General features: G+C 41.9%; 1 protein-coding gene across 2 annotated transcripts in view; it reads right to left on the reverse strand.

The window, feature by feature from the left end:
* Positions 1-809: 809 nt before the first annotated feature.
* The window catches only part of RAB3A (RAB3A, member RAS oncogene family), a 30,934-nt gene continuing 8,535 nt past the window's right edge, over positions 810-23,208 (reverse strand). For both annotated transcript variants that reach the window (XM_072113918.1, XM_072113919.1), the window contains exons 2-5: positions 18,220-18,447; positions 6,281-6,399; positions 3,704-3,828; positions 810-3,096 (exon numbers count right to left, since the gene is read on the reverse strand). In XM_072113918.1, the coding sequence (XP_071970019.1) occupies positions 2,906-3,096; positions 3,704-3,828; positions 6,281-6,399; positions 18,220-18,447 (663 nt within the window). In that variant the 3' untranslated portion in view covers positions 810-2,905. The remainder of the gene's footprint in view (positions 3,097-3,703; positions 3,829-6,280; positions 6,400-18,219; positions 18,448-23,208) is intronic.

Genomic DNA, 23,208 nt, shown 5'->3' on the forward strand with positions numbered 1-23,208 from the left:
ACACTCTACATTTTTAGTTTGTTATCATTTATATACACCCCCCTCTAGCACCCTTGTGCAGTGGTCTGTTTGTATGCAGAGGCTCAGCAGTGACCGGACATGCAATTCAGCCTAATACAGGCCACAGCCACTAATAGTGGCAGCGCACTGGCAATATTGTGTCACTACTGAGCATCTGTATGCACATAAACTGACGCTGATGCCATGCTGGACCTCAGTTCTTTGTTACATTTAGATCATCTGGAGCCTATATAAAATAAATCTGCAGTTAGAGCAACACTGCGCTGCGCATAAAAATCCAACTGCTTCCGGCTGGGGTTTTGTTCTGGCTCAAACGGCTGATCATCGTGGGGGGTCTGGGTGTCATAAACATTTAGCTAAATGGTGCAGAGCTTGGTATTATCCACTAACTAATCAGTCTTCGTTCAGTGAAAGGCAATTCAAAAGCAACAGGGAGGAGTTACTTTTGATTGCATATGCGTTTACACTGAAATGCTAATGGTTTGGGACAAGCACCATTTTAGGTGTAAATGCATATGCAATTGGGCCAAGCTCCTCCCCATAACCTTTGAATGGAAATCCAAAATGTAGTTCAAATGCCCAGCCGCCACACTTGAACGCGTTCGCAGGGCGCAGACTCAGACTACAATCTGTGAGGCTAAAAAAACCAAGAGATTTGAATGTAGCCTTAGTTGGAATTCAAGCACTGCAGTTGACTTACCTACATACTTCTTATGTTAGAATTGCATGAATTATTTTCCCAGATGAAGTTTTAAATTTGTGAATAAAGAAAAAAAATAACAACCAGGTGAACAGCAGACTGAAGACTTTATTCTTAACTTGGAAAAATCAAGTAAACCATTTCTGTTAAAGGTGCAACTAACAACGCTTTCCTAAACCCCTGCCATTGTCACACATATAGGTTACCTTATGCATGCACAGTACTGTTTTAGCCACTCCAGGAAAATCTGAGAGTGGTTTGTCATGAGATTTTTTTTTTTACATTTCCCAATCATTAATAACTAGAACTTTAAAAACTAACTCCTGTTAAGAGAGGAATCAGAATGAATCATGGGAATATATGGCTCTCATTACAGGGTTGTGACAATGAAATACACAGTCTATTAACTCTAGAGAATGAAATGTATTTATAAAAAGTTGATTTTTGGCATTGACTGCTTATTTTATTTGGTAGCTAGTTTAAGAAGCCAATTAACATACCCATTCAAACCTCCATTAGAGCAAACCACTAATAATAGTCTAATAATTTATTGCAAAACATCATTTGAAAAAAATGTCATCTTTATTAACATTGAAAATATTACATGAAATTCATCTGAAGGCAAAAAAAAAAAAAAATTAAGAGATACATATAAAAACATCAACACAATACAACAATTAATAGTGGCATGCACAGCTCTTCTGGTAGCATTAAGAGTAGCCCATGATTTATATAGAAGCCGGTGCCTATTGAGAGGATATTCTCCTCTCCGGTTAAAACCACACTGTCCGTTTGTTGTGTTGACGTTTTCATATCTATATCTTGTAATGGAGGTGTTTAAATTCCTCACAAAAAAATCTGAATAAAATGTAATATTTTCACCGTTAATAAAAATGAGATTTTTTAGAATGCCTTGCAATAAATTATTGGATTTATACTGGTTTTTGAGGTTTGAATAGTTATTATGCTGAGAAAATTCGGGTACCAAATTAGTAAATTTTACTACTCATATTCCTGTTTTGGTTTTTTTGGTGCCAATTGTCTGCGGTGATACTGTTGGTTTCCACAAACTACTATGAGCGAGCACTTTCCTATCCCACTGGATGCAGTGTGCTAAAAAAAAAAAAATTATATATATCTTGGAACAATGGAAATGTTGCACCTTTAAAGAGGTTTTGTATTTTTTTAAAGAGCCGACTCTTTATAGAAATCCATTTATTAAAACAAAAAGATCCTCTTTTCACTTACTCTATTGTAACTACGTCAACAAAATTGCAGAGGAGATTCACAGCACTCAAATGCAGTTTTAAAAAGCCTGTAATATTTAACATACAATTTGCTATATATCTGTGACTAAATACGGTACTTTAGGAGATAAAAAAAATTAAATAGTACTAGAATATTTATTCAAAGGAGAATATTCTATCACCGCCTAAAGTCAAGACATTTAAAAGGACTATTACTGGCCACAGTACTCCTCTATAAGCAGCTGCCTCCTTGTGGCGGGAACCTGGAACGGCACTCCATTAAAATAGGAAGATAAATTCTCACATACATATTGCAAATTTAGACACAGGAAAACAAAAAGTATAATAAAATATATACTGTATATATATATATATAAATAATCTTAACACAAAAGAGTGGCAAGAGGTACAATATGGAAGTGTTTCAATGCACACACACAAAAAGCAATTCAGGGTGGACTGATAGAACATTCATGTTTCATGCGAACACATTTATAGGAGCTCTTATTTTTTTGATGGATATTGCCATTAAAATGCTTGGAAAATCCATTCTGTATAGAATCAGTGCAGTCTCTCTTATGTAAAGTAGCAGAGGCTGAACACCAAGTTCTATATTAAGAAAGACGCTTACAAAGATGGCATTTTCCCAGTCATTTCCTTTTCATTACTATTTGTAACTCACTCTCTCTATACATATATATTTATATATAATTTATTTTTAAATATTTTTTTCTTTTTTTTTACTATTCAACCACTCAGTTTTAATGATCTTTGCTACATAGATTCTAACTAAAAAGGTTGTAACAGACAAAGTCATCTTCTGATGATATGCAGGTTTTTAAAAGGTCAGTGAGGGAGAGGTAACCAGTTTACAGCAGATAGGGACAGGGGTGTGGAATGCTCTGTGTGTGAATGTGGGCAAGGAAAGGCATGTTCTTTAGCAGGCACAGTCCTGGTGTGGTGGAGCCTGCTGGTCAGTTAGCTGAGGTCCCTGTTTTGCCCCAGTAACAGCTGGATCAGCAGTATCCAAGCTTTCAGACATCTTTTCACAGATTATGTCCACCAAACGTTCAAATGTCTGCTTCACGTTGATGTTGTCTTTAGCACTTGCTTCAAAGAATTCAAAACCTGCAATATAAGAATAGAGAATAATAATTCTAATAATAATCTTTATTTATATAGCGCCGTCAAATTCCGTAGCGCTTTACAAATCAGAGAATCCATATGACTTGAATCTTAGTCCTTAAAAGGGGTTGTCGAGATGAAGCAAAAATAGCGAGGGGGCCATAGCACACAAAAAAAAACCCCAACACACAAAAAAAACGTGTATTTACCTGGTGCTCCTGGTGTCCGGCGCCACGATCCCTCTGAGCAGGGCTCCTGTTTGTTTACTGTATCAGGCACTGGTAGCTGTATCAGGCGCAGGGAGCTGTTGGCGCCGAGCTGCCATGGCACTGTAAACAAACAGGAGCACAAAACCGAAAGAGGCAAGTGCACTTTTATTTGTGCAAGCCCCTCCCTCCCTAGCTATTTTTGTTTAATCTCAGTCAAAGCCTTTAACAGCCTCTAGAGGGTTAGGTCGTCTGCAAACAGTAACTCTCTGAATTCCACTTTTGGCTGAGAGAAAGAATTTTAATATTTGTAAACACTAAAAGTATTATGTTGGGCCTGGTTTTACCAATAGAATCATTACAGGGGGAGTAAACAACAGTGGTAGAAAGTGGGTGTATCTTACCAAGGTGATCTGCCAGCTGTCTTCCCCGTTCTGATGACACAACCCTTTCATCTTCCATGTCACATTTGTTACCAACCAAAAGAACTTGAGCATTGTCCCAGGAATAGGTTTTAATCTGAGTTGACCTAGTAAATCAAGTGCAATTAAGACGTTACAATATAGTTATAATATGATCCATAAAAGTAGGAACAAACTATATGGTTTTATTAATGAATTTATAGTGTGTGCATTTATTATGTTCCAGAGAATATGTAGTGTAACAACATTCTCTCCAGCTGGGGAGCCACAATTGCAGTCACAGGAGGTGCAACTGGTCCCACGGCTGCCACAGTTGACTATAAGAGCAACTGCCCCATGCACTGCACCAGAACAGGAAGAAGAGACACACAGGCACAGGCTATTTATATTGAATGGTGAGAGCCACAGGCTGCTGTCACCCTGACACTTCTGTCTTTTGCTACCCTTCAGCCAGCAGCAGAGACACACAGGGTCTTCTATCTCAGAAGTATTGAAGAAGGGCCTCCCAGACCACATGTCAGCCAATATGCAGAAACTTGCTTGTGCTTCCTGTGCCAGCTCCTCCAGCTGTGTGTCTCTTCCTACCTCTACATCATGATATCCCGGGGGAGTTGTACAAGAATGTACAAGAAAAATCATGCCTCCTTTAGCTACCTTGTAAGCCAGCCCTCTTACAAACAAGCATGACTTTCAGGAAGCCTAAAGACATGATTACAGCCCAGCCATTATCTCTGACCTAATCAAAAGCCTCAAACTCCGCTAAAGCAGTTCCCTACAGTGTACCACATTGAAACAGTGCTGTCTGCAGTTGGGAGTCTGTTCCTTCTAGAATAGGTATATTGATTTGGCTTTGACCCCTTAGGAACCAAGCCAGATTTTTCAAATTTGCCATGTGTCACTATATGTGATTTTAACTTTAAGTGTTTTAAAGTTACCAGGGTGATTTTCAGTTTGTTTTTTGTGGCATGTTATACTTCACCTTAGTAATAGATTTTTATTGAAATGTTTTGCATTTATTTATTACAAAAATTCAAAAATGTGTTAAGTAATTACTTTTCTAAATGTTATGCTCATCATACAAATTTTTCAATCAGAAAAATCGCAGCTAGTTTAACCTCTCAAATAGGTTATTAACATTGACCATATGTCCGCTTTATGGTGATGAATATTTTTTATGTTAGTTTATTAGGATGTTATGAGGTTTACAAATCCAAAGGGATTGGACGAGGAAGGGATAATGGGGAAGAATTCTATATAATATAAAGGTTAATGTTATTTAAATTTAAAAAGGCATCTAGGCCATCCTTAAAGCTCTTGGTTGTCCCTACTGTGCTTAGCACCCGAGGCAGGCTATTCCACAAATTGACAGTCCTAATGTAAAAAATCCCTGTCACCTCTAGTGATTAAATCTGGTTTTCTCCAGACGGAGACAGTGCCCCCTCGTCTTTTGATTTGATTTAATCTAGAACAACTTTCCACCATATTTTTTGTATGGACCATTCATATAGTTATATAAATTAATCATGTCCCCTCTTAGTTGTCTTTGTTGTGGCTCTTCATTGTACACCCTCCTGGACACCAGTCCATAAAAGAGATGGAGCTGAACTGGACGGCATATTTCAGGTGAGGCTGAACCAATGCCTTGTACAGTGGTCATTTTCTATCCGTACCCCGAGAGTTCATGTCACTTTTGACACATGACGAGATCTTGCTTGCTTTAGAGGCAGCTGATTGACATTGTATGCCATTATTTAATTTATGATCTACTAGTACACCCAGGTCCTTCTCAAGGAGGGACTTTTCCAGATTTACTCCACCAATGACATGTGTTGCCTATGGATTATTAGTCCCCAGATGCATAACCTACTTGACGTTCAAACACAAAAGATTTAATAATTTCCCTTTTCAGGGTAGCTAGGAAGTGAGATAAGGTTGTTTTATAGATGAACGGCTAGAAATGTAAGTAGCTGCCCTATTCAGGGCAGTGTGAAGAAATTAATCTGTATACTAATACTGAACTATACAGACTGTAGGACTAACCCGAAACCGTTTCATACACAGTCACTGAATGTCATGTAATGTCAAACAAACACGCTTATTCCGCAGTCACTGCATTTTTACATTTAGAAAAAAATTGCTCAGTTACTGCATTTCTGAGACAGTGACATTAACTGTGTGAATATACCCATACACAGCATTCTAGTTGGTTTTCATTTATTATAATTTTTTTCTGTTCTTATTTTGAGTACTTTCTAGAGTCCATTTTTGGCAGGGCAATTGTCATGTTATTGCCCCTTTTTATAATCCTCTAACACCCCAAAAAAGTCTGCAAAATGGGGCTAGTAAGAGGTAGAGTTCAGGTCCTGTTTAATTTCAATGGGGTTTGGGAACGGAATCAAACTTTTTCGTATTTCGCGAAAGTTGTCGGTCACAAATTTTGATGGATCCACTTATATCTGGTCAGAACATTTGCATCAGCAGGTACACTAAATGCCACAAATAGGAAAAATCTAAAAATTCTACAGGGCAGACAAACATGTTTTATACTTCTGTACTTACCAGTCCTGTACAGCATTGAATGATTCTTCATTGGTAATGTCATACATCAGGATAAAGCCCATAGCTCCCCGGTAGTATGCAGTAGTAATTGTCCTATACCTTTCCTGTCCAGCTGTGTCCTGCAGAAATTTAGGAGAGGCATATGAGCGTACTTGCACACACAATGTGACTAGGGCGGATAGCAATAGGGCAAAGGAAAAAAAGTAAAAACTACATTTTCACACAAAGAGGTTGACTGAGATCATAGGAAAAAAAAAAAAATAAAAAAAAAAAAAAAGTTGTAGGAATTGAAGGCTGAAGCGACCACGCCATGGATGTGCCATCACATTACTAGTGTACCATACACAAGCCCCTGATAAACCCCCTATATCAGCATGACCTGCTATGTGCCAATTGAGTACATGGAAGAAATCTCTCCACCTGTATGTGCTGGTATTGCAGAGTTTCAGACATGTTTTTCAAATCCGAGATAAACCCCTTTACCTCCACCGCAGAGGGGGGATAGAATCACCTGCCCAGCATATAGTACTACAGTACATTATAAGGTACTTGCTGAATCCTTCCAACATAGTCCCATGTAGATGCTTCCCTCCTGCCTCCTAATAAGCAGTCTCATGTAAACGCATCCCACCTGTTCCTGAATTAACTACATACCTCCGGCCCCTAACATACAGTCCCATGTCTTATGACGACACTCTCCCATGGTATTCAATGGAAAATCCGCAACAAAATTCGTAGTGCTATTGAGCCCCAACATTTATTATAGCATACAACATTTTCTACATGGGTCATACTTCTAGACCTGATAACAAATATATGCTTTGCAGGCAGTTAAATAGTTACCATCTCCTGTATAAAAGCTGTTAATAAACCACTGATTTCCAACAGTAACCCACTCTGTCTGCTGTGAGATTGTGACTAATGCATGATAATTGAACTGAAATGGAAAGTGTCATAACAGCTCGAACTGCTGACTGACTGCACTCCCTCATACAGACTTGTCTGCAAATTCACAGATTATGTAAGTGTTCCATCTAAACCTCAAGAATATTACGTATAGCCAGCCTCTGCCCCCCCTGTAGTATATAGTCTGCTAGCCCCCCCCCCAGTATATAGCCTTCCAGCACCTATAGTCTATAGCCAGGCCTTCCAGCCCCTGCCCGCTCCCCTGTAGTCTATAGGCAGCCCCCGCTCCCCCTGTAGTCCATAGTCAGCCCCCGCTCCCCCCAGTATGCCAAGCCTGTAATAAAAAAAATATTAACACTGTACTCACCTTTCCATTGCCTTTTCCCCAGCAGGTCCTTTTCTTGCTTCAGATGCTACAGTACCTCTTCGCCTCCTTTTCTGGTCCCCATGCACGGCCGACACACAGAAGGATGTCAGCCACTTGCCAATGTCATGGTTTGTGAGCTGCTGGCATCAGGAGGGGACTCGAAGAGGAGCAAAAGGACCTGAAGGGGCAGTGGAGCATCGGAAGCAAGAAAAGGACCTGCATGGGGCCTCGGAAAGGGGAGTACCGTGTTAGGTTTTTTTAGCACAGTGAGTATATATGGTAGTTTCCTATCGTCAAAAGAGGTTTTATAGGGTTTGCTAGATCATCCTAACGTACACACCTTTCTACTTTTATTGTTCCATCTATACATTAGATTTATGCTGGGAATGGCCATTTACCATCATTAAAAGGACATCTACCCTCAGGATTAGAGATTGTAAACCAATCACACTGACATACTGGGGGCAGGGGCTGCCAGGCTCTACTCTACAGGGAACTGCCAGCCTCTACACTACAGGACCAATGTATTTCCCACCCTCGGCTTGGAAAGTTTGGAAAAAAAAAGAAAAAAAAAATAGCACCCAAGTTCTAAGCCTCATAATATTCTAGAAAAATACATGGATTCTTAAAAAACATGCCACCATACAGCAGACATTTAGGAAGTGTTAGTTCTAAATTCATTTGGGTGCTATGACTATCTGCTTCAAAAGTAGAGAATTCAGAATCTTTCTACATTCCAAATTTCAGGTTTTTTTCATCACTAGACACAAAATATATTATCCAAATTTTTAAACTAATTTGAAGTACAATTTCAAAAACCTTTGGATATGTTAAAGCGTCCCCAAGCTATAACCACTTATAGGGACACAGGGCAGATTTGAAAAATGGGGCCGCGTCCTTGAGGCCTGAAGGGGTAAAAAAAAAAAAAAAAACACATACACACCACTCAGCTTCTGCTGTACACCATGTAGGTTTCCTTTTACTGAGAAAACACTCAGCCTCTGCTGAAAGTTGCTAAGAAACGCTGCCGATACTCCGTTCTCCAGCTCTGTGCTTCCAAGTTCATGTTATCTGTGAAGCAGCAGATCTGCCAATTAAGCTTCTGAACCTCCTACAAACAACATGCTGCTTCTTAATTGAGTTTTCACAGGACATGTTTTTAGTAAAGGATGTGTGGCTTTTCCAGATGGAACACAACACTGTTCAGAATTGTTATCAGGGCAAGCACAATATCTTCAGCCTTCACATTCAGGAAAACATGTTAACCACAGTGATCTCCTTACATGGGACTGAACAGTGTCAAATCATTGAGACAAGGTTTACCACCAATTTTCTCATGGGCAGTGCTCATGTAAACTAAAATTAACTTATGAATATGTATTGCTATTTTCTTATTTAAATGTTTAAATTGGGAGTGATCATCCGCCATAAGTGCCTCTGCCACCACAGGTGTCATTAGGTGGTCCGGTTACCAAACCTGGACCTGAACAGGGTTTTAATATTCAGGTTCGGACAGACCCGAATTTTGACTGATCCACTCATCACTAATAGGACGTTCCAATACTTGCTTGCTAAAAATCAGCAGGCCGGTAATGACAGAAATAGAATAAATTGTATCTGTGTCTTTAAAATGCAGATAAACAGTGTGGGAGAGGATGCAAGCAGAGTGACCTCTGGCACAGGCAGTGCAATCTAGGACTAATACAACACACTGCCTGTCCTTCTCATGTTGCAGCAAAGCAGAACAGCCAGACTAAAGAGAGGGCTGATTATGGTGTGGGATCCATGGGAGGCAAGTACAAGTTGATTACTTTATTGTTCCCGAATTAAAGTGGTCCCTGTCCTGTAGTGAACTATATAGAGGGGGTGGAGAGTACAGAGGAGTGAAGTTAACTATATAAATGGAGGGCTGAGGCCTACGCTGGTCCATTGCACCACCTTCTGAGAATGCGTTCATTGGGGTACTTGACCCCCTTTGCAGTTTCCTCCATAACTAGGGAGGAATCTGTGTATAGCTCTCATTGTTTACTCCTTCATTATCCATTTTTAATGCTGTCTATTCTAAACATGACTCAATTCATTGGCAGTCCTGTGTACCTTGCCATTTGCCTTAATCCCAAAATAACTCTTACAATGAGCATCGGGTTATGTTTGATTCCATATATGATATGCTGTATTATACCATACTCTTCTGTTTTTGTTTATATTGTTTACTGTACACCGTTTAGCGACACATGCAGGATATTGGGCGCACGAACTTAGAGAATTGCGCCGGACTTCATCCTTGTCAGATAACGCACCTCGGTGATCGCCACAGGACCGGGTAAGTAAATGTGCCCCGTTGTCTGCCACTGATTTGACAGTTTCAGAAAATATTAGCATAACACATGCTTCCAGCCCCAGCTTCTCCTCCTCTGCCAGTAGACAGTAAAGTAGATCCGAAGATAAGTCCCTACAAACAACTGAGCCCTAAATGATCTTATAACGCTTCATAACCAAATCTAAACTTTAACTAATATGCAAATTTTCTGCAGGGCCTAATGGGGCGTTCAGTAGCCTCTCAAGCTACTCGAATCCACACCCCAGTTGCCAATACTGTCCCTATCTCCTTCCACATATTTGAGGATCTCCTTCTTGCTGCGGGCTTCTTCAAACTCACATGCGCAGCAGTCCCGTCATTGGAAGCAGATGCCATGAAATCTGCCTGCAGGAGCTACTGCGCTTGCACAAAGAAGCAAGAAGGAGATGAAATTTGCATATTGGTTTGATTAAGGTCAGTTTTAGATTAAGTTAGGAAGTGTTATAAGTTTAGAGCTTATGGTTTTAGTACAGTAGGAACCTTCCATTGGATCTACCTCGATAGATGAAAACCTAGCATCTTATCCATGAAAAATGGATTTGAACAGCTACATTATTTATCGATTTCATCCATTCTATTTCTTCATCTTTGTTTCTCAGTAGTCACTTATGTGTGGCCCATCAGCCTTTGACAATAGAGACAGACTACCTGAGCCACAAACTCTGGAATGAATAGGACCTGCAGAGGTTGTAATAACGCCTGTACAAGCGTCAAACTCCTTCAGAGAAGCCACAGGTAGATGAATCTGCATGAGGATTTTCTTCCCTCCATCAACCTGGGAAAGTAGATCCTTAGTACTGCTGCTCCACTCTGTCATTACTCCTGATGCTGGTTGTATGCTCTGCCGTCAGGACCCAGAGCAGAGCGGTCCAGGAACAAGCGAAGACCCAGGAGTTCCAAGTACTAGTTAGCTGTACTGTACTGCTCTTGGCACAGATTCAGTATTAGTGTTCCACTATGGGGGTCTCCAGTATTATTTGTTTGCGGTGGGGCTCTCAAGTATTATTACCGTATAAGTTTGTGGCTCTCCACTATTATCTGCTCTGAATGCAATATTTGGTAGCTGGAATGGTATTTATTGCTGAACTATGGTATTTATAATTTTAGGGTGGTTAAACCTGGACCAAAATCCTTCGATCAGGAACATAGAAGACATTTAAAGTAAATTTCATAATTTGTTATATATTTGTGGAGTCCAACTCAACAGCCCTGACGAACAAGTCTCTTTTTATTCTATAGTTCTAAATAAACAGAAGCATGTCCCCTTAACACACGAGCAATCTGAACTTAAAGCGTAACTGTAAAGTTACTGAAAAATAAATAATAAAATAATAGTTTTAGCACAGCTGGAGAGAGCCTGTACAGTTTCCCATGGTTACCAAAAAGCATGATAAAAGGATAGTAGCATTGGGGGGGATAAGGTAAAACCCCTGGTAGCAGGTAAGCAACTGCAGATAATTAAAATTAGAGAATTGCTTTTTTTTTGCGTTTTACACCTAACAGTTCTTTAAATATATTTATATGCATGTACATATATAAAATCGGTTACTTTCCTTTGAAAATTTCAAATCCTCCAATTCTGCATTATAATAGTGGACACATTATTCTATACATGACTAAATATACTTTAAGATTTTGTACAGGGTAAGATATTCATAGCTATGATATACTTACGGTAGTTACATTCACTGTTCCCTTTCCCTGTGTTTAAATTTAAAATAAAAATGCATTACCAAATCAAATTCACTGTGCGTATACCTGCTGCATTAAACCGAAGCAGCTGAACACCCCTGAGGAAGTTGCAAATAAACCCCTCCCTGTTGATTCCCTTCTTAATTTGAGTTTCCATTTTTTGCTCACATTTAAAAATCCATAACCTTTATTTTTCCATGTCCAGAGATTTTTAAGGGCTTGTTTTCTGTGTAACAAATTATACATCTTATCGGAGTTATTAAGTTTTTCATGCAATGTTCTGGGAAGTTGGGAAAAAAAATCCAATTGCAATGAACTTGACGAAAAACACCCACTTTTAAAAAATATTCTTTTGGGCTCTTAAAGAGGACCTGTCGCCCCGAAAAAGCCCCCCACCAAATGTACCCCCATAATCCTTTCCCTAGCCCCTTTCTATATCTGACTTTTTTTTTTTAATTTATGTTTGGAAAGTTTGTTTTAACAGATCTGACCTCTTACCAAATAAGAGGTCGGATCCTCGTAGTCAGCCTTATTCATAAGGGGATTGGACGACATACCACCTCCACACCCCTGTCAGCGGGGACTTGTAGGAGAAGGCAGCATTGCATATATTGCGTAAACGCTACCTGCTCTCCGTGATGTGGTCGCGCTGCACTGAGGGGCTGAGGGCTTGCTTATTCAGGTTGCCGGCCAGCCGTACTGACAGCGGCTGCGCCGTGCTTATTCTCAGGCCGTCTTCTAGCTCAAGGGATAAGAGAATCCAACCTCTTATTTGGTAAGAGGTTGGATCTGTTAAAACAAACTTTCCAAACATAAATAAAAAAAAAAAAACAAAAAAAAATTAAAAATGCTGATTTAGAAAGGGGCTAGAGAAAGGATTGTGGGGGGCACATTTGGTCAGGGGCTTTTTCAGGGTGACAGGTCCTCTAAAACTTTCACTGTGCGCTTCAAATTACACCTCCCATTTATTCTTTGGGTCAGTGAGATTACAGGGATACCAAATCTATATAGGTTTGTAAAAACAAAACAAAACTTAATTATGCCATATTCTAATAATAGATTTTTCATACTTTGGCATATGGAGCTGTGTAAAGTGTTTTTGCAGGATGTGATGTTTATTGGACTGTACAATCTTTTGATCACTATTTATATTTTTAATAGATGCCAAATGACAAAGAAGTGGCATTTCTGAGATTTTGGTATGGGGTTCCCTGGCGGAAATAACTGTTTTTATTGTATCTAGATATTTATATAGATCGGGACTTTTAAGGTACGGCAATACCTAACATGTTTATGATTTTATTATTTTTGGATAAAGGGTGGCAATTTGAATTTTATTTAATTTTTACTATTTATAGGTTTGATTGATCCTACCATATGCTGCAATACAGCTGTATTGTAGTATATGGTGGATTTATTGATTTACTGGCACACTGTAACAGATCTTCAGAAGTGACAATGACGGGATTCTTGTACAGATTCCAGGCTGTAATGGCGACAATCGTCGTTCCCAGAACAATGATCACAGCCAACATAGCCGTTTAGTAGTATATACCATCTGTATTTTCTTTACTTATTGTAATAGGGGATTATGTTAAGGCTATATTCACACTGCCGTTGCCCGCCCGTACCGTACCGTAGCGGGCAACGGCAGTGTACGGGGAGAGGAGGAGGAGGTGAGCGCAGCTCACCCCCGCCCCTCTCCATAGCAACCTATGGCGCACGGCGCCGTATTACGGGGAAAGATAGGACAGGTCCCATCTTTCTCCCGGGTACGGAGGGTGCCGTGCGCCCATAGGAGTGTATGGGGGACGTATATCGGCCGTATATACGTCGGCCGTATATACGTCCCCCATACGTTCGTGTGAATGTAGCCTTAGCCTTTTACCTATACTATTATTATTTATACATAATTCTTAGCAGTGTGGTTGGTGTTATCTTTACCATATTTCTTCACATTTAGGAGGAGGAGTTACATAGGAAGGTGAAAAAGTGGTATATTGGTGATAAGGCAGGCATTGAGTCTAAACCTATATACTCGTGTATAAGCTGAGTTTTTCATCCTTTGCGCGGCTCCTCATCCCTATTTCTTCTCTAGCCCGTAGAGTCGTGTCCATGCGATATGCCGGCCGGCACACACTATGATGCGGCGGTGTCGCCATTAATGACATCAGCGGCAACACCGCTGCATCATAGTGTGCGCCGGCTAGAGAAGAAAGAGAAGAAAGAAGAGGAGCTGCACCGAGCATCGGGGGTGAGGGAGTATTGCCGGAGGGTGAGTATTACGTTTATTTTTTATTATGTGCTTGGCATACAGGGGGCTGGCAGGCTGTATACTACATGGAGACTGGCTGTATACTACATGGGGGGTGGCTAGCTGTATACTACACCCTTGACTTATACACGAGTCAATAGGTTTTCACAGTTTTTGGTGGTAAAATGAGGGGTCTCGGCTTATACTCAGGTTGGCTTATTCTCGAGTATATACAGTATATCTCATTTTAAAGGGATTGCCCATTTTACCTCATCGCCTTGCCAGGACCTTGATTTTATATTCATAATCATAAGGTCTTGGCAAGGCGATTGCTCATGGACAGATAGAGATCACATTACCCTCCATCTGCAGCCATTTACTTCTTATACATTTTTATTAATTTAATTGTGTTAAATCATTCTACATTCTCTATATTAAAAGGTTTTTAATTTAGAGAGATCTCTTAGAACAGTGATGGCGAACCTTTTAGGCACTGAGTGCCAAAACTACAAGCAAAATCCACATATTTTTCACAGAGTTCCAAATGCCAATTTAAAGTAATTCACAAGTTTCAATTGTATTGGCGCCCTGATGACACCAATACAAGAGAAAGAAGGAGAAATTTGGATTGTTATTATAGTTTCCCTCTAAAGTCCTCTTAACAGGATGAATCATGGGTCCGGAGAAGAGGCTACAATGATAATCAAGCTCTATCCACACCTCCTTGATTCAGGTTTTGAGTCCAGAATGTTGACCTTTGTGCTGGGCGATGGCCTTGGTGCCCAAAGAGAGGGCTCTGAGTGCCACCTCTGGCACCTGTGCCATAGGTTCACCACCACTGTCTTAGAAGATACATCTCTACATTAATGTGCTTTGAGTTTGTACAACTTTATGGAATCTCTAGTGCAGCCCTTGGTTAGATAAAATGCTATGGTAAGTGAATAGGTTAGTGGTTACAGTGGTATTCTCATCTGGACATGCACTTTTAATCCAACTCCTCTACATACATTAGCGATCTACATCAGATATAGCCACTGTTCACGGACAGACAATGGCAGTGTGAAAAAGCCCTTGCACAAAAACAGACATTTCTGAGTAAGGCAATACCTTGCTCTTCCGAATAACACAGGCTATGGGTTAAGTACACGGCCATGTTCAGAGGCTGGGAGCCATCAGCACAAACTATGGCTAGCTCATGGCCCCATAGCATTCTGTTGGGCATCTGGTGCGCCGAGCGCATACCACCGTGCACCGAAGCTGCTTTGTATATAAAGATTACTAAAGTGTTTAAAGAGAACCCGGCATGCAAAATAACCCCCCTAAACTAAATGTATTTTCATAAACTGCCATTAGAGAGTATTGCCTCTATCCCTTCATTGTCCCTCTACATGCCTGTAAACCTAAGCAATGAGGTCCTAAAGCTGTATGCAAATGGCCTGTGAAATGTCCAATGAAGCATTAGCATATTCAAGCTGTCCACTCTATTCATGAGTGGGAGGCACAGCCACACCCCCAGTGCTTGACTGACAGCCTGTATAATGATGTGAGGCTGTATAATGATGTGCTTGCTGGTGGCCACGCCCCCTGCTGCCTCTGTGTGCATGTGTGTGTGTTTAGGAGAGATACAGCAGCTCCAGGCAGCCATGTGTATAGAGAACATGCCAGGCACTTGTGTAGCTGATGTCTGTGTCTCTCACATGTCAGCAGATGACATACACACACTAGCAATGCTTTACACACAGACATGAGCAGGGGGGGGGAGGGGAGGGGTAACAGGGGTGACATCACTGCCTCTGACCATGTGACCAGCCTCATTTACATGATAAAAAATAGATGATTTTACAATGAATAATGTATGAAATAACTAGATAAAGACTAGGATGGGATCCTTGTGAGCTGCTCCAACAGGTAGTAGTGACAGGACAAGTGACACAGACCTGATGACAGGTGTCCTTTAAACGCTTTACAATGGATTAAGAACATAACGAGGATATGCTCCGGCACCAGCTCACCCTGAGCTGGTGCACGGCATTTGCGGCTTAGAGGCACTATTGAAAAGTGGTAGGTTTCCTTTAAGTGGGCCACAAACAACGACACACGGGCCATTGTTTGCAGTCTGTATGCACAAATGGTCATGTACATGAAGCCTTTAGGTTAACTGCACACAAACATAGAAAGAGGACCTTGTAGTGGGTGGATTCCACAGGCTAAGCAAAGTGCTGTAGACAGGAGTCCCAGAATCATGGTGACATATGAAAGGAGTTCCCGCCAGCCACCCAAACCATAGAGCCAACACTGTCCTATTTCCACCTTTGCAGGTAGCCTAAATCCTTAGAAAATGTAAAAAGCACACAACCTTTGTATGTCTGTATAATGCATACCGCCCAACTTTTGGACGAGAGAAAAATGGGACAAAAGCCCCTCCCCCTTTTTCTAAACCACGCCCATTGTCCCACCCACAAGCATAGTATAATATCAACCTTGAAGGTCCCCAAATAGTACAGTGCCCCTTACTTTGGTCACCGCTATGGACCCGTATAATATCCCCTAAAGCAAATCTGCAACATATAAAACTCTTTAATTTTATCCTCCCTTTACATTTCGTTTTCCACTTATGTATCTCCCCAAACTTACACATAATATTATCTGTACTCCTACCCCCACACCTCCTCACATGGTGTGGTCCCTGTTCTCTATCGTCCTCCTCCTGTAGCCTCCTGTCCTCCTCCTGTAGCCTCCACCTGTCCTCCTCCTGTAGCCTCCACCTGTCCTCCTCCTGTAGCCTCCACCTGTCCTCCAGTCCCACAGTCCCCTCCAGAATCCTCTTGTCCCCCAGCAGCCTCCTCCTGCCCACCAGCAGCCCCCCCGGCCTCTATCCACCTCCTCTACCCCAGCCTCCTCCTGTAGCCTCCAGCCCCCCTGTCCTGCTCCTGTGCCCCACCTCCCCCTTTCCTCCTGTGCCCCACCTTCCCCTTTCCTCCTCCTGTGCCCCAGCTCCCCCCTTTCCTCCTCCTGTGCCCCAGCTCCCCCCTTTCCTCCTCCTGTGCCCCAGCTCCCCCCTTTCCTCCTCCTGTGCCTCAGCTCCCCCCTTTCCTCCTCCTGTGCTCCAGCCCCCCCCTGTCCTTTCTGTAGCCTCCAGCCCCCCCCCTGTCCTCCTCCTGTGCCTCCAGCCCCCCCCCCGTCCTCCTCCTGTGCCTCCAGCCCCCCCCCCTGTCCTCCTCCTGTGCCTCCAGCCCCCCCCTGTCCTTTCTGTAGCCTCCAACTTCCTGCTGGCTCCTCTCCCTGTGGCCCCTTGTCCCCTCAGGTTCTTACCTGCAGTCATTCCATCTTCTCCCCTGGAGTCCGACTGACTTGTGGAGTGGGCGTGGCCAGCCAGGGGCGGAGCTACCTCCTCACATGATTGGTGCAGACATCATGTGAGGAGGTAGCAGGGGCTGGTCCCGCCTCCTCCGGCCCCCATGCCTCGGCTGCTCTGCAGCTCTAAACTACGGGGTCTGGAGAAGGCAGGACAAAGCGGGAAAAGTGGGCGGGGCCCGGGACATTCTCTCCGCCTCCTGTGGGAGAGCCCAAAAAACGGGACTGTCACGTTGAAAGCGGGATGGTTGGGAGGTATGTATAATGTGTTACATTTGCTGTATATTACAATTTTTTAATTGGTCCTCCTTTTTCATGTACATTTTCAGATTTTAACCCTCTTTTACATAGTCCTTAGCAGCAGGACTGTGAAATATTAATTCCAGAATTGTAGCTGGAATTTGTACACTGGGGTGGATTCCTGTGCAAAACCAACATCCTCTATATATAGTTAACCCTTATTGTAGCAACTTCTAGAATAAAAGGTAAAATGTTATTCATACCAAGCAGTAAATGGTATTTAAAAACACACACACAGAAAAAATAAATAAATAACATATAGGCGAGTGTTGGTTTGTTTTCTGCTCTCCAACAGATAAAATTGAATAGCTTATATTAATCTATCTACTGTAAATAAGGTCCCAGTCAAAAATTTAACTGGTCCTGCAATACCTTCTACAGAGATGGCAACACAAACATAAATTTCAAAAAAGTTACGGGCTTAGGATACAGGCTTAGTTTGTAAAGGGGTTGGACCCCTTTTACCATTTAGTTTCCTCAAATCAAACACAATTTTCAAAGCGCTCATGAGCAAGAAACCATATCATACATTACTCTGCATAAACTGCTCAAGTATGTACTGGATTTGGTATATCACACCTATTGTGAACCTAGGAAATACATAGCCCCATCTCTGCATCTTGAAAGCAGTACAGTGAGACCCAGCAGTGACACTTTTAATAGTAATGAAGATCGGTACATACAGATGTTACCAATTACAGCCTTACCCAGATCTGAAGCTTGATTCTTTTGTCATTCCTGTAAATAGTTTTCACTTTGAAGTCTATTCCGACCGTGCTGACAAATGCTGGGGTGAAAGAATCGTCTGCATATCGGAAGAGAAAGGAGGTTTTACCCACGCTACTGTTCCCAATAATTAAGATCTTGAACATGTAATCAAAGTTCTGGTCGGAGGATTCTTTCTGCCCATAACGGGAATCTGTAGCAGATGCCATCTGCGTGGGAAGAGATACATACATTACAGTACATTATGCTATAACAGTAGTTAAAGTGTAATGAGAATGCACATTTATCAGGTTCAGATCAACTGGAAGGCAAAAATAGGAAAGAAAAAAAAAAAAAAAAAAAAAAATAATCAATCAATCAATCATGAGGTTGATGCCATTTAAAAGGGAACCTTTTAGAGCTTCCTCCATGCTCCAGACAGTAAATAGCGTATCCACAAACTGTTATTATAAAACTTCTGACATTAGGAGTTAAAATTATTTTCCGTATTTTTCGGCCTATAAGGCGCACCTTATATATGAACTTATACAGAAATGTACTACAGACAAGATATACTGTACATTTACCAGTGTTTAATAGCTCCACCCCCAGAAATTTCCTGCACCTTCCCACACAGTATACAGGGTCCCTAGCTCCTGAAGTGCCCTGGCACCACAACTAACATTGTGCCCATCCTGCCCTCCCCTAGCACGGAGAGACCGGAGCTGCCATAGTGCCGACCACGAGGCAATCATCATCATCATCAGTAAACAATCCCCCATACCTGCCAGCCCTGTAACAGGGGAAAGAGAAGGAGCCACAGGGAACCCCACAGAAATAACACCCTGGGGAGGAGGGAAGGATAAGGGGCAGAGGGAGACCGCTTAACCCCTGCTGCATCACCCTGCATTAACCCCCAGCAGCCCATACCTCTGAGATCGGAGCTCTCTGACACGCTGAAGACAAGTTTCCCGGGAAGTGTAGCTGGCTTGAACTGTGCACACCTGCTGGTCATTTTTAGGTACTGCATTTGATCCTGCGCCTTATACTCCAGTGCGCCTTATATATGAACCTAGATGTCTTAGCAGGCATTTATTAGAGGTTCGCCTTATAGTCCGTTGCACCTTATAGGCCGAAAAATACGGTATATATGAAAGTTTACCTATTATTGTATATACTCGTGTATAGGCCAAGTTTTTCAGCACAAAAAAGTGATGAAAAACCTCACCTTGGCCTGTACTTGAGTCAATTAAAAAAAAAAAAAAAAAAAAAAACACTTAATACTCACCCTCCGGCGACCTGATGCTCAGAGCAGCACCATTTCGTTCTTCTTTTTGCTCTAACAGCCGGCAGAGACGAGTCCACACAATCTGGCGGCTGGCGCACACTATGATGCTGCTGATGGCATAGTGTATGCCGGCCGTCAGATTGCGTGGATGCTATAAGAAAGAAGGAGCCGGAGCATCGGGGAGCTGAAGGTGACCACCCGAAGGCGAGTATGTGCTTGGCAAACTGCAGCCGGGCTGGCTGGCCAAATAGTACTGGGGGCTGGTTGGCTATTTACTGGGAGGCCGGGACCAATGCATTTCCCATCCTCGGCTTATACTCAAGTCAATAGGTTTTCCCAGTTTTTGGTGGTAAAATTAGGGGTCTCTGCGTATACTGGGGTGGATTATACTCAAGTATGTACGGTATTTACCTAATATTATATTATATTACCTGCCTCCCTTACCTGTGTATCTGGAGAGTGTTCAGCACAGAGCAGAGTCAGAGTTTCCCTCGCTCCTCAAATGCTCATTTTTGAGTTTGAAAAAAACCCCTCCTTCTCCCAATTACCTTTTTTTTCCCCACAGTCTCTGCAAGAGGAGCAAGCAGGGGTGGGGGCAAAGAGACCTGAGTGAAGGTGGCCCCCCCACCTTGTTCAAATCAAACAAACTTGGTGTCAAACGTTTGTGCAGCAAAAATTTTCGTTTGTGTCGCTATGGTTTTTAAGATTTTAATGAAAGTTTCCAGAGGTCATCAGAGGTCAACCAGCCCCCTACATTGCCCAAACCAAACAAACAAAGCTGGTGCCAATCAATTCTGCTACATTTGTGCTGCTCAAATTTTTGTTTGTGCTGCTTTTGTTTTGAATATGTGAACAAAAAATGAAAAGGTCAAAAGTTCAAGCAGCCCTCCCCCCACATTAACCGAATCGAACAAAACTGGTGTCAAACGTTAGTGCTACGTTTGTGCAGCAAAAATTTTCGTTTTTGCCGCTATCATTTTTAATATATTCATACTTTTTTCCAGAGGTCGTCAGAATTCATTTCTTCCAAAGTACAATGTGTTTGCTAGCTCCCCCTGGTGATCAAACCAGGGAAGTGTCACTAGGTTTGTTTTTTTACATACCTTAAAAATGATAGCGGCACAAATGAAAATTTTTGCTGCACAAACCAGCACTAACGTTTGACACCAGTTTTGTTTGATTCGGTTAATGTCTGTGTGTGGGGGGGGGGGGGGCTAGTTGAACTTTTGACCTTTAATTTTTTGTTCATTTATTCAAAACAAAAGCAGCACAAATAAAAAATTGAGCAGCGCAAACAGGGCAATGTGGGGGGGCTGGTTGACCTCTGGAAACTTTCATGAATATCTTAAAAATGATAGCGGCACAAACGAAAAATTTCTGCTGCACAAACCAGCACAAAAGTAGCACAAACGTTTGACACCAATTTTGTTTGATTTGGACAAGGTGGGGGGGCCAACTTCACTCAGGTGGCAAAGAGTGCCTGGAGCAAGGTTCCCCCCCCCCCCCCAAACTCACAGATGAACATTTGAGGAGGGAGTAAACTCTGCTCTGTGCCGAATACTCCCCAGGGACACAAACTGGCAGAGAGCCAGGTAAACTTTAATGGTTATTAAAAGTCATTGTTTTAACCACTAATGCCGGAAGTTTTATAAAAATACTTTGGGGATCAGCTACTTATAGGACATGGAGGTGGCTCAAAAAGGGTCCCTGGTGACAGCCTCCCTTTTTGACTGATGGTAGATGTGTAGAACTTATATGCTTGTTCTTTTTTGTAGGTACTGGAGCTTTTCTTAGTATGTGCAGGAACAGCACAATTCGCCAAAAAAAGTTTAAAAAAATATGCAGATTAGCCGTTGACGTCATCTGAGCGCCTCTCAGCATCACTGTGCTTTGATCAATGCACACCCGCATTGCCATAGTCCTGCCTGTTCCAGTCTGAGAGCCGGGAATGAACTCTCTCCAAGCCTCCATTGACATCATAGTGTTTGCGCAGCCAGCGTGCATGGATCTGCCACTATCGGAAGTAAGAAGATGACTTGTGGGGGGGGGGGGAGGGTCAGAAAGGAGAGTATTGACTTTATGTGCTGGGCATACTGGGTGACTATATACTGGGGGACATAGACATACCCAATATGCCAGCTCTCCAACGCCTTATCCCTCCTTGGACTCCCTCACTTACTCCCCATGTACCTCCAGAGCAAAGCATACATGTAAAAAGACTCCTTACGGTCAGTTGCCTCTGGTGGTCAGGATCACATGAGCAGGCAGGGACAAGGGTCATCTGAGCACATGCGCAGATGACGTTATTGCACTGCGGCCTGTGTAGCAGAGAGTAACATGCAGACACAGAAGAAGCCATGTTGCACATAGCTATGTAGCCATGTGTGGTTGTAGCCATTGTACCCCATTGTACTCACTTTTTAACCCCTTAAGGACTTGCCCATTTTTTTGTTTTTGGGTTTCCATTTTTGGCTCCCCACCTTCAAAAATTTAGAATTATTTTTATTGTTCCCCATGTACAGAGCTGTATGAGGACTTGCTTTCTGCATAACAAATTGTACTTTGAAGTGACAGTATTTAATATTCCATGCCATGTACCGGGAAGTGTTAAAATTCCAAATCCAGGGTTTCGGTTTTTACAACTCACTGTGTGGTCCGAATGACACGTCTCCTTTATTCTTAGGGTCAGTAAGGTTCATGGTAATACATTTTTAAAAAATTCTTCATTTTGTAATCTTCTGATGCTAATAACTTTTTCATGCTTCGGTGTACAGAGCCATAGGGTGTAATTTTTTGCGAGACAAGCTGAAGTTTTCATTGTTACCATTTTGGGGGACTGCATGACCTTTTAATCACTTTCTTAAACTTTATGTATTGCAAAATGGTGAAAAACTGGTTACTATTTTCAGATATGGAAATACCCAAAATGTTTATGATTTTATCTGTTTATTTACTTTTATAACCAGTTCTAGTGAAAGGGGGCGATTTGAACTCTTGTGTTCATTCAGACAGCCGTCTGGGGGGACGTACATGCGGCCACAATTTTGAGGTCGCAAGTACATCCCCATAGATGGCAATGGCTGCCCAGTGGCAGTACAGTGCCACACATGTGTGGCCGCGTTCCACGTTGTACACCGGGAAAAGATAGAGCATGCTCCATCTTTTCCTGACTGTGCTCCGCTGTTTCCCATGGAGGGGGGAGGGTCACCTCCTCTCCAGCATACCGCGTGTGAATGTACCCTTAGGTTTGTTACATTTTTTAAACTATTTTTTAGAGCTCCTGCCATATACCGCAATATTACTGAATTGCAGTATATGGAGAATTTCCTATAGATCTGTGCACATTTACCACCAATAGAGGGCGTTACTGGTGGGTGTTTACTACAATACAACATACTCCCTTAACAGACATTTTATCATGTCACAAGTAATTGAAGGGTTAAAGATGGACATACAATTGATTATTTAAAGGGGTATTCCCAAAGATAAGATTCTTAAATATATTCAGAATAGCAAAATAACACATTCTCTAATTTAATGTTATCATCAAAAATACAGCATTTCACAGATATAATTCCAACCTGTCTATCAGTCCTGGTGTATACAATTTTGGTTGCCCTGTGATCAGAGATTAAATCTTCTGAGTATGGTCCGGCAGAGTAGATTCTTCTCATGAATAGCTTCTTCTGTCTGTACGCTACAT

This window comes from Engystomops pustulosus, chromosome 1 (genome assembly GCF_040894005.1).
Source record: "Engystomops pustulosus chromosome 1, aEngPut4.maternal, whole genome shotgun sequence".
NCBI lineage: Eukaryota > Metazoa > Chordata > Amphibia > Anura > Leptodactylidae > Engystomops > Engystomops pustulosus.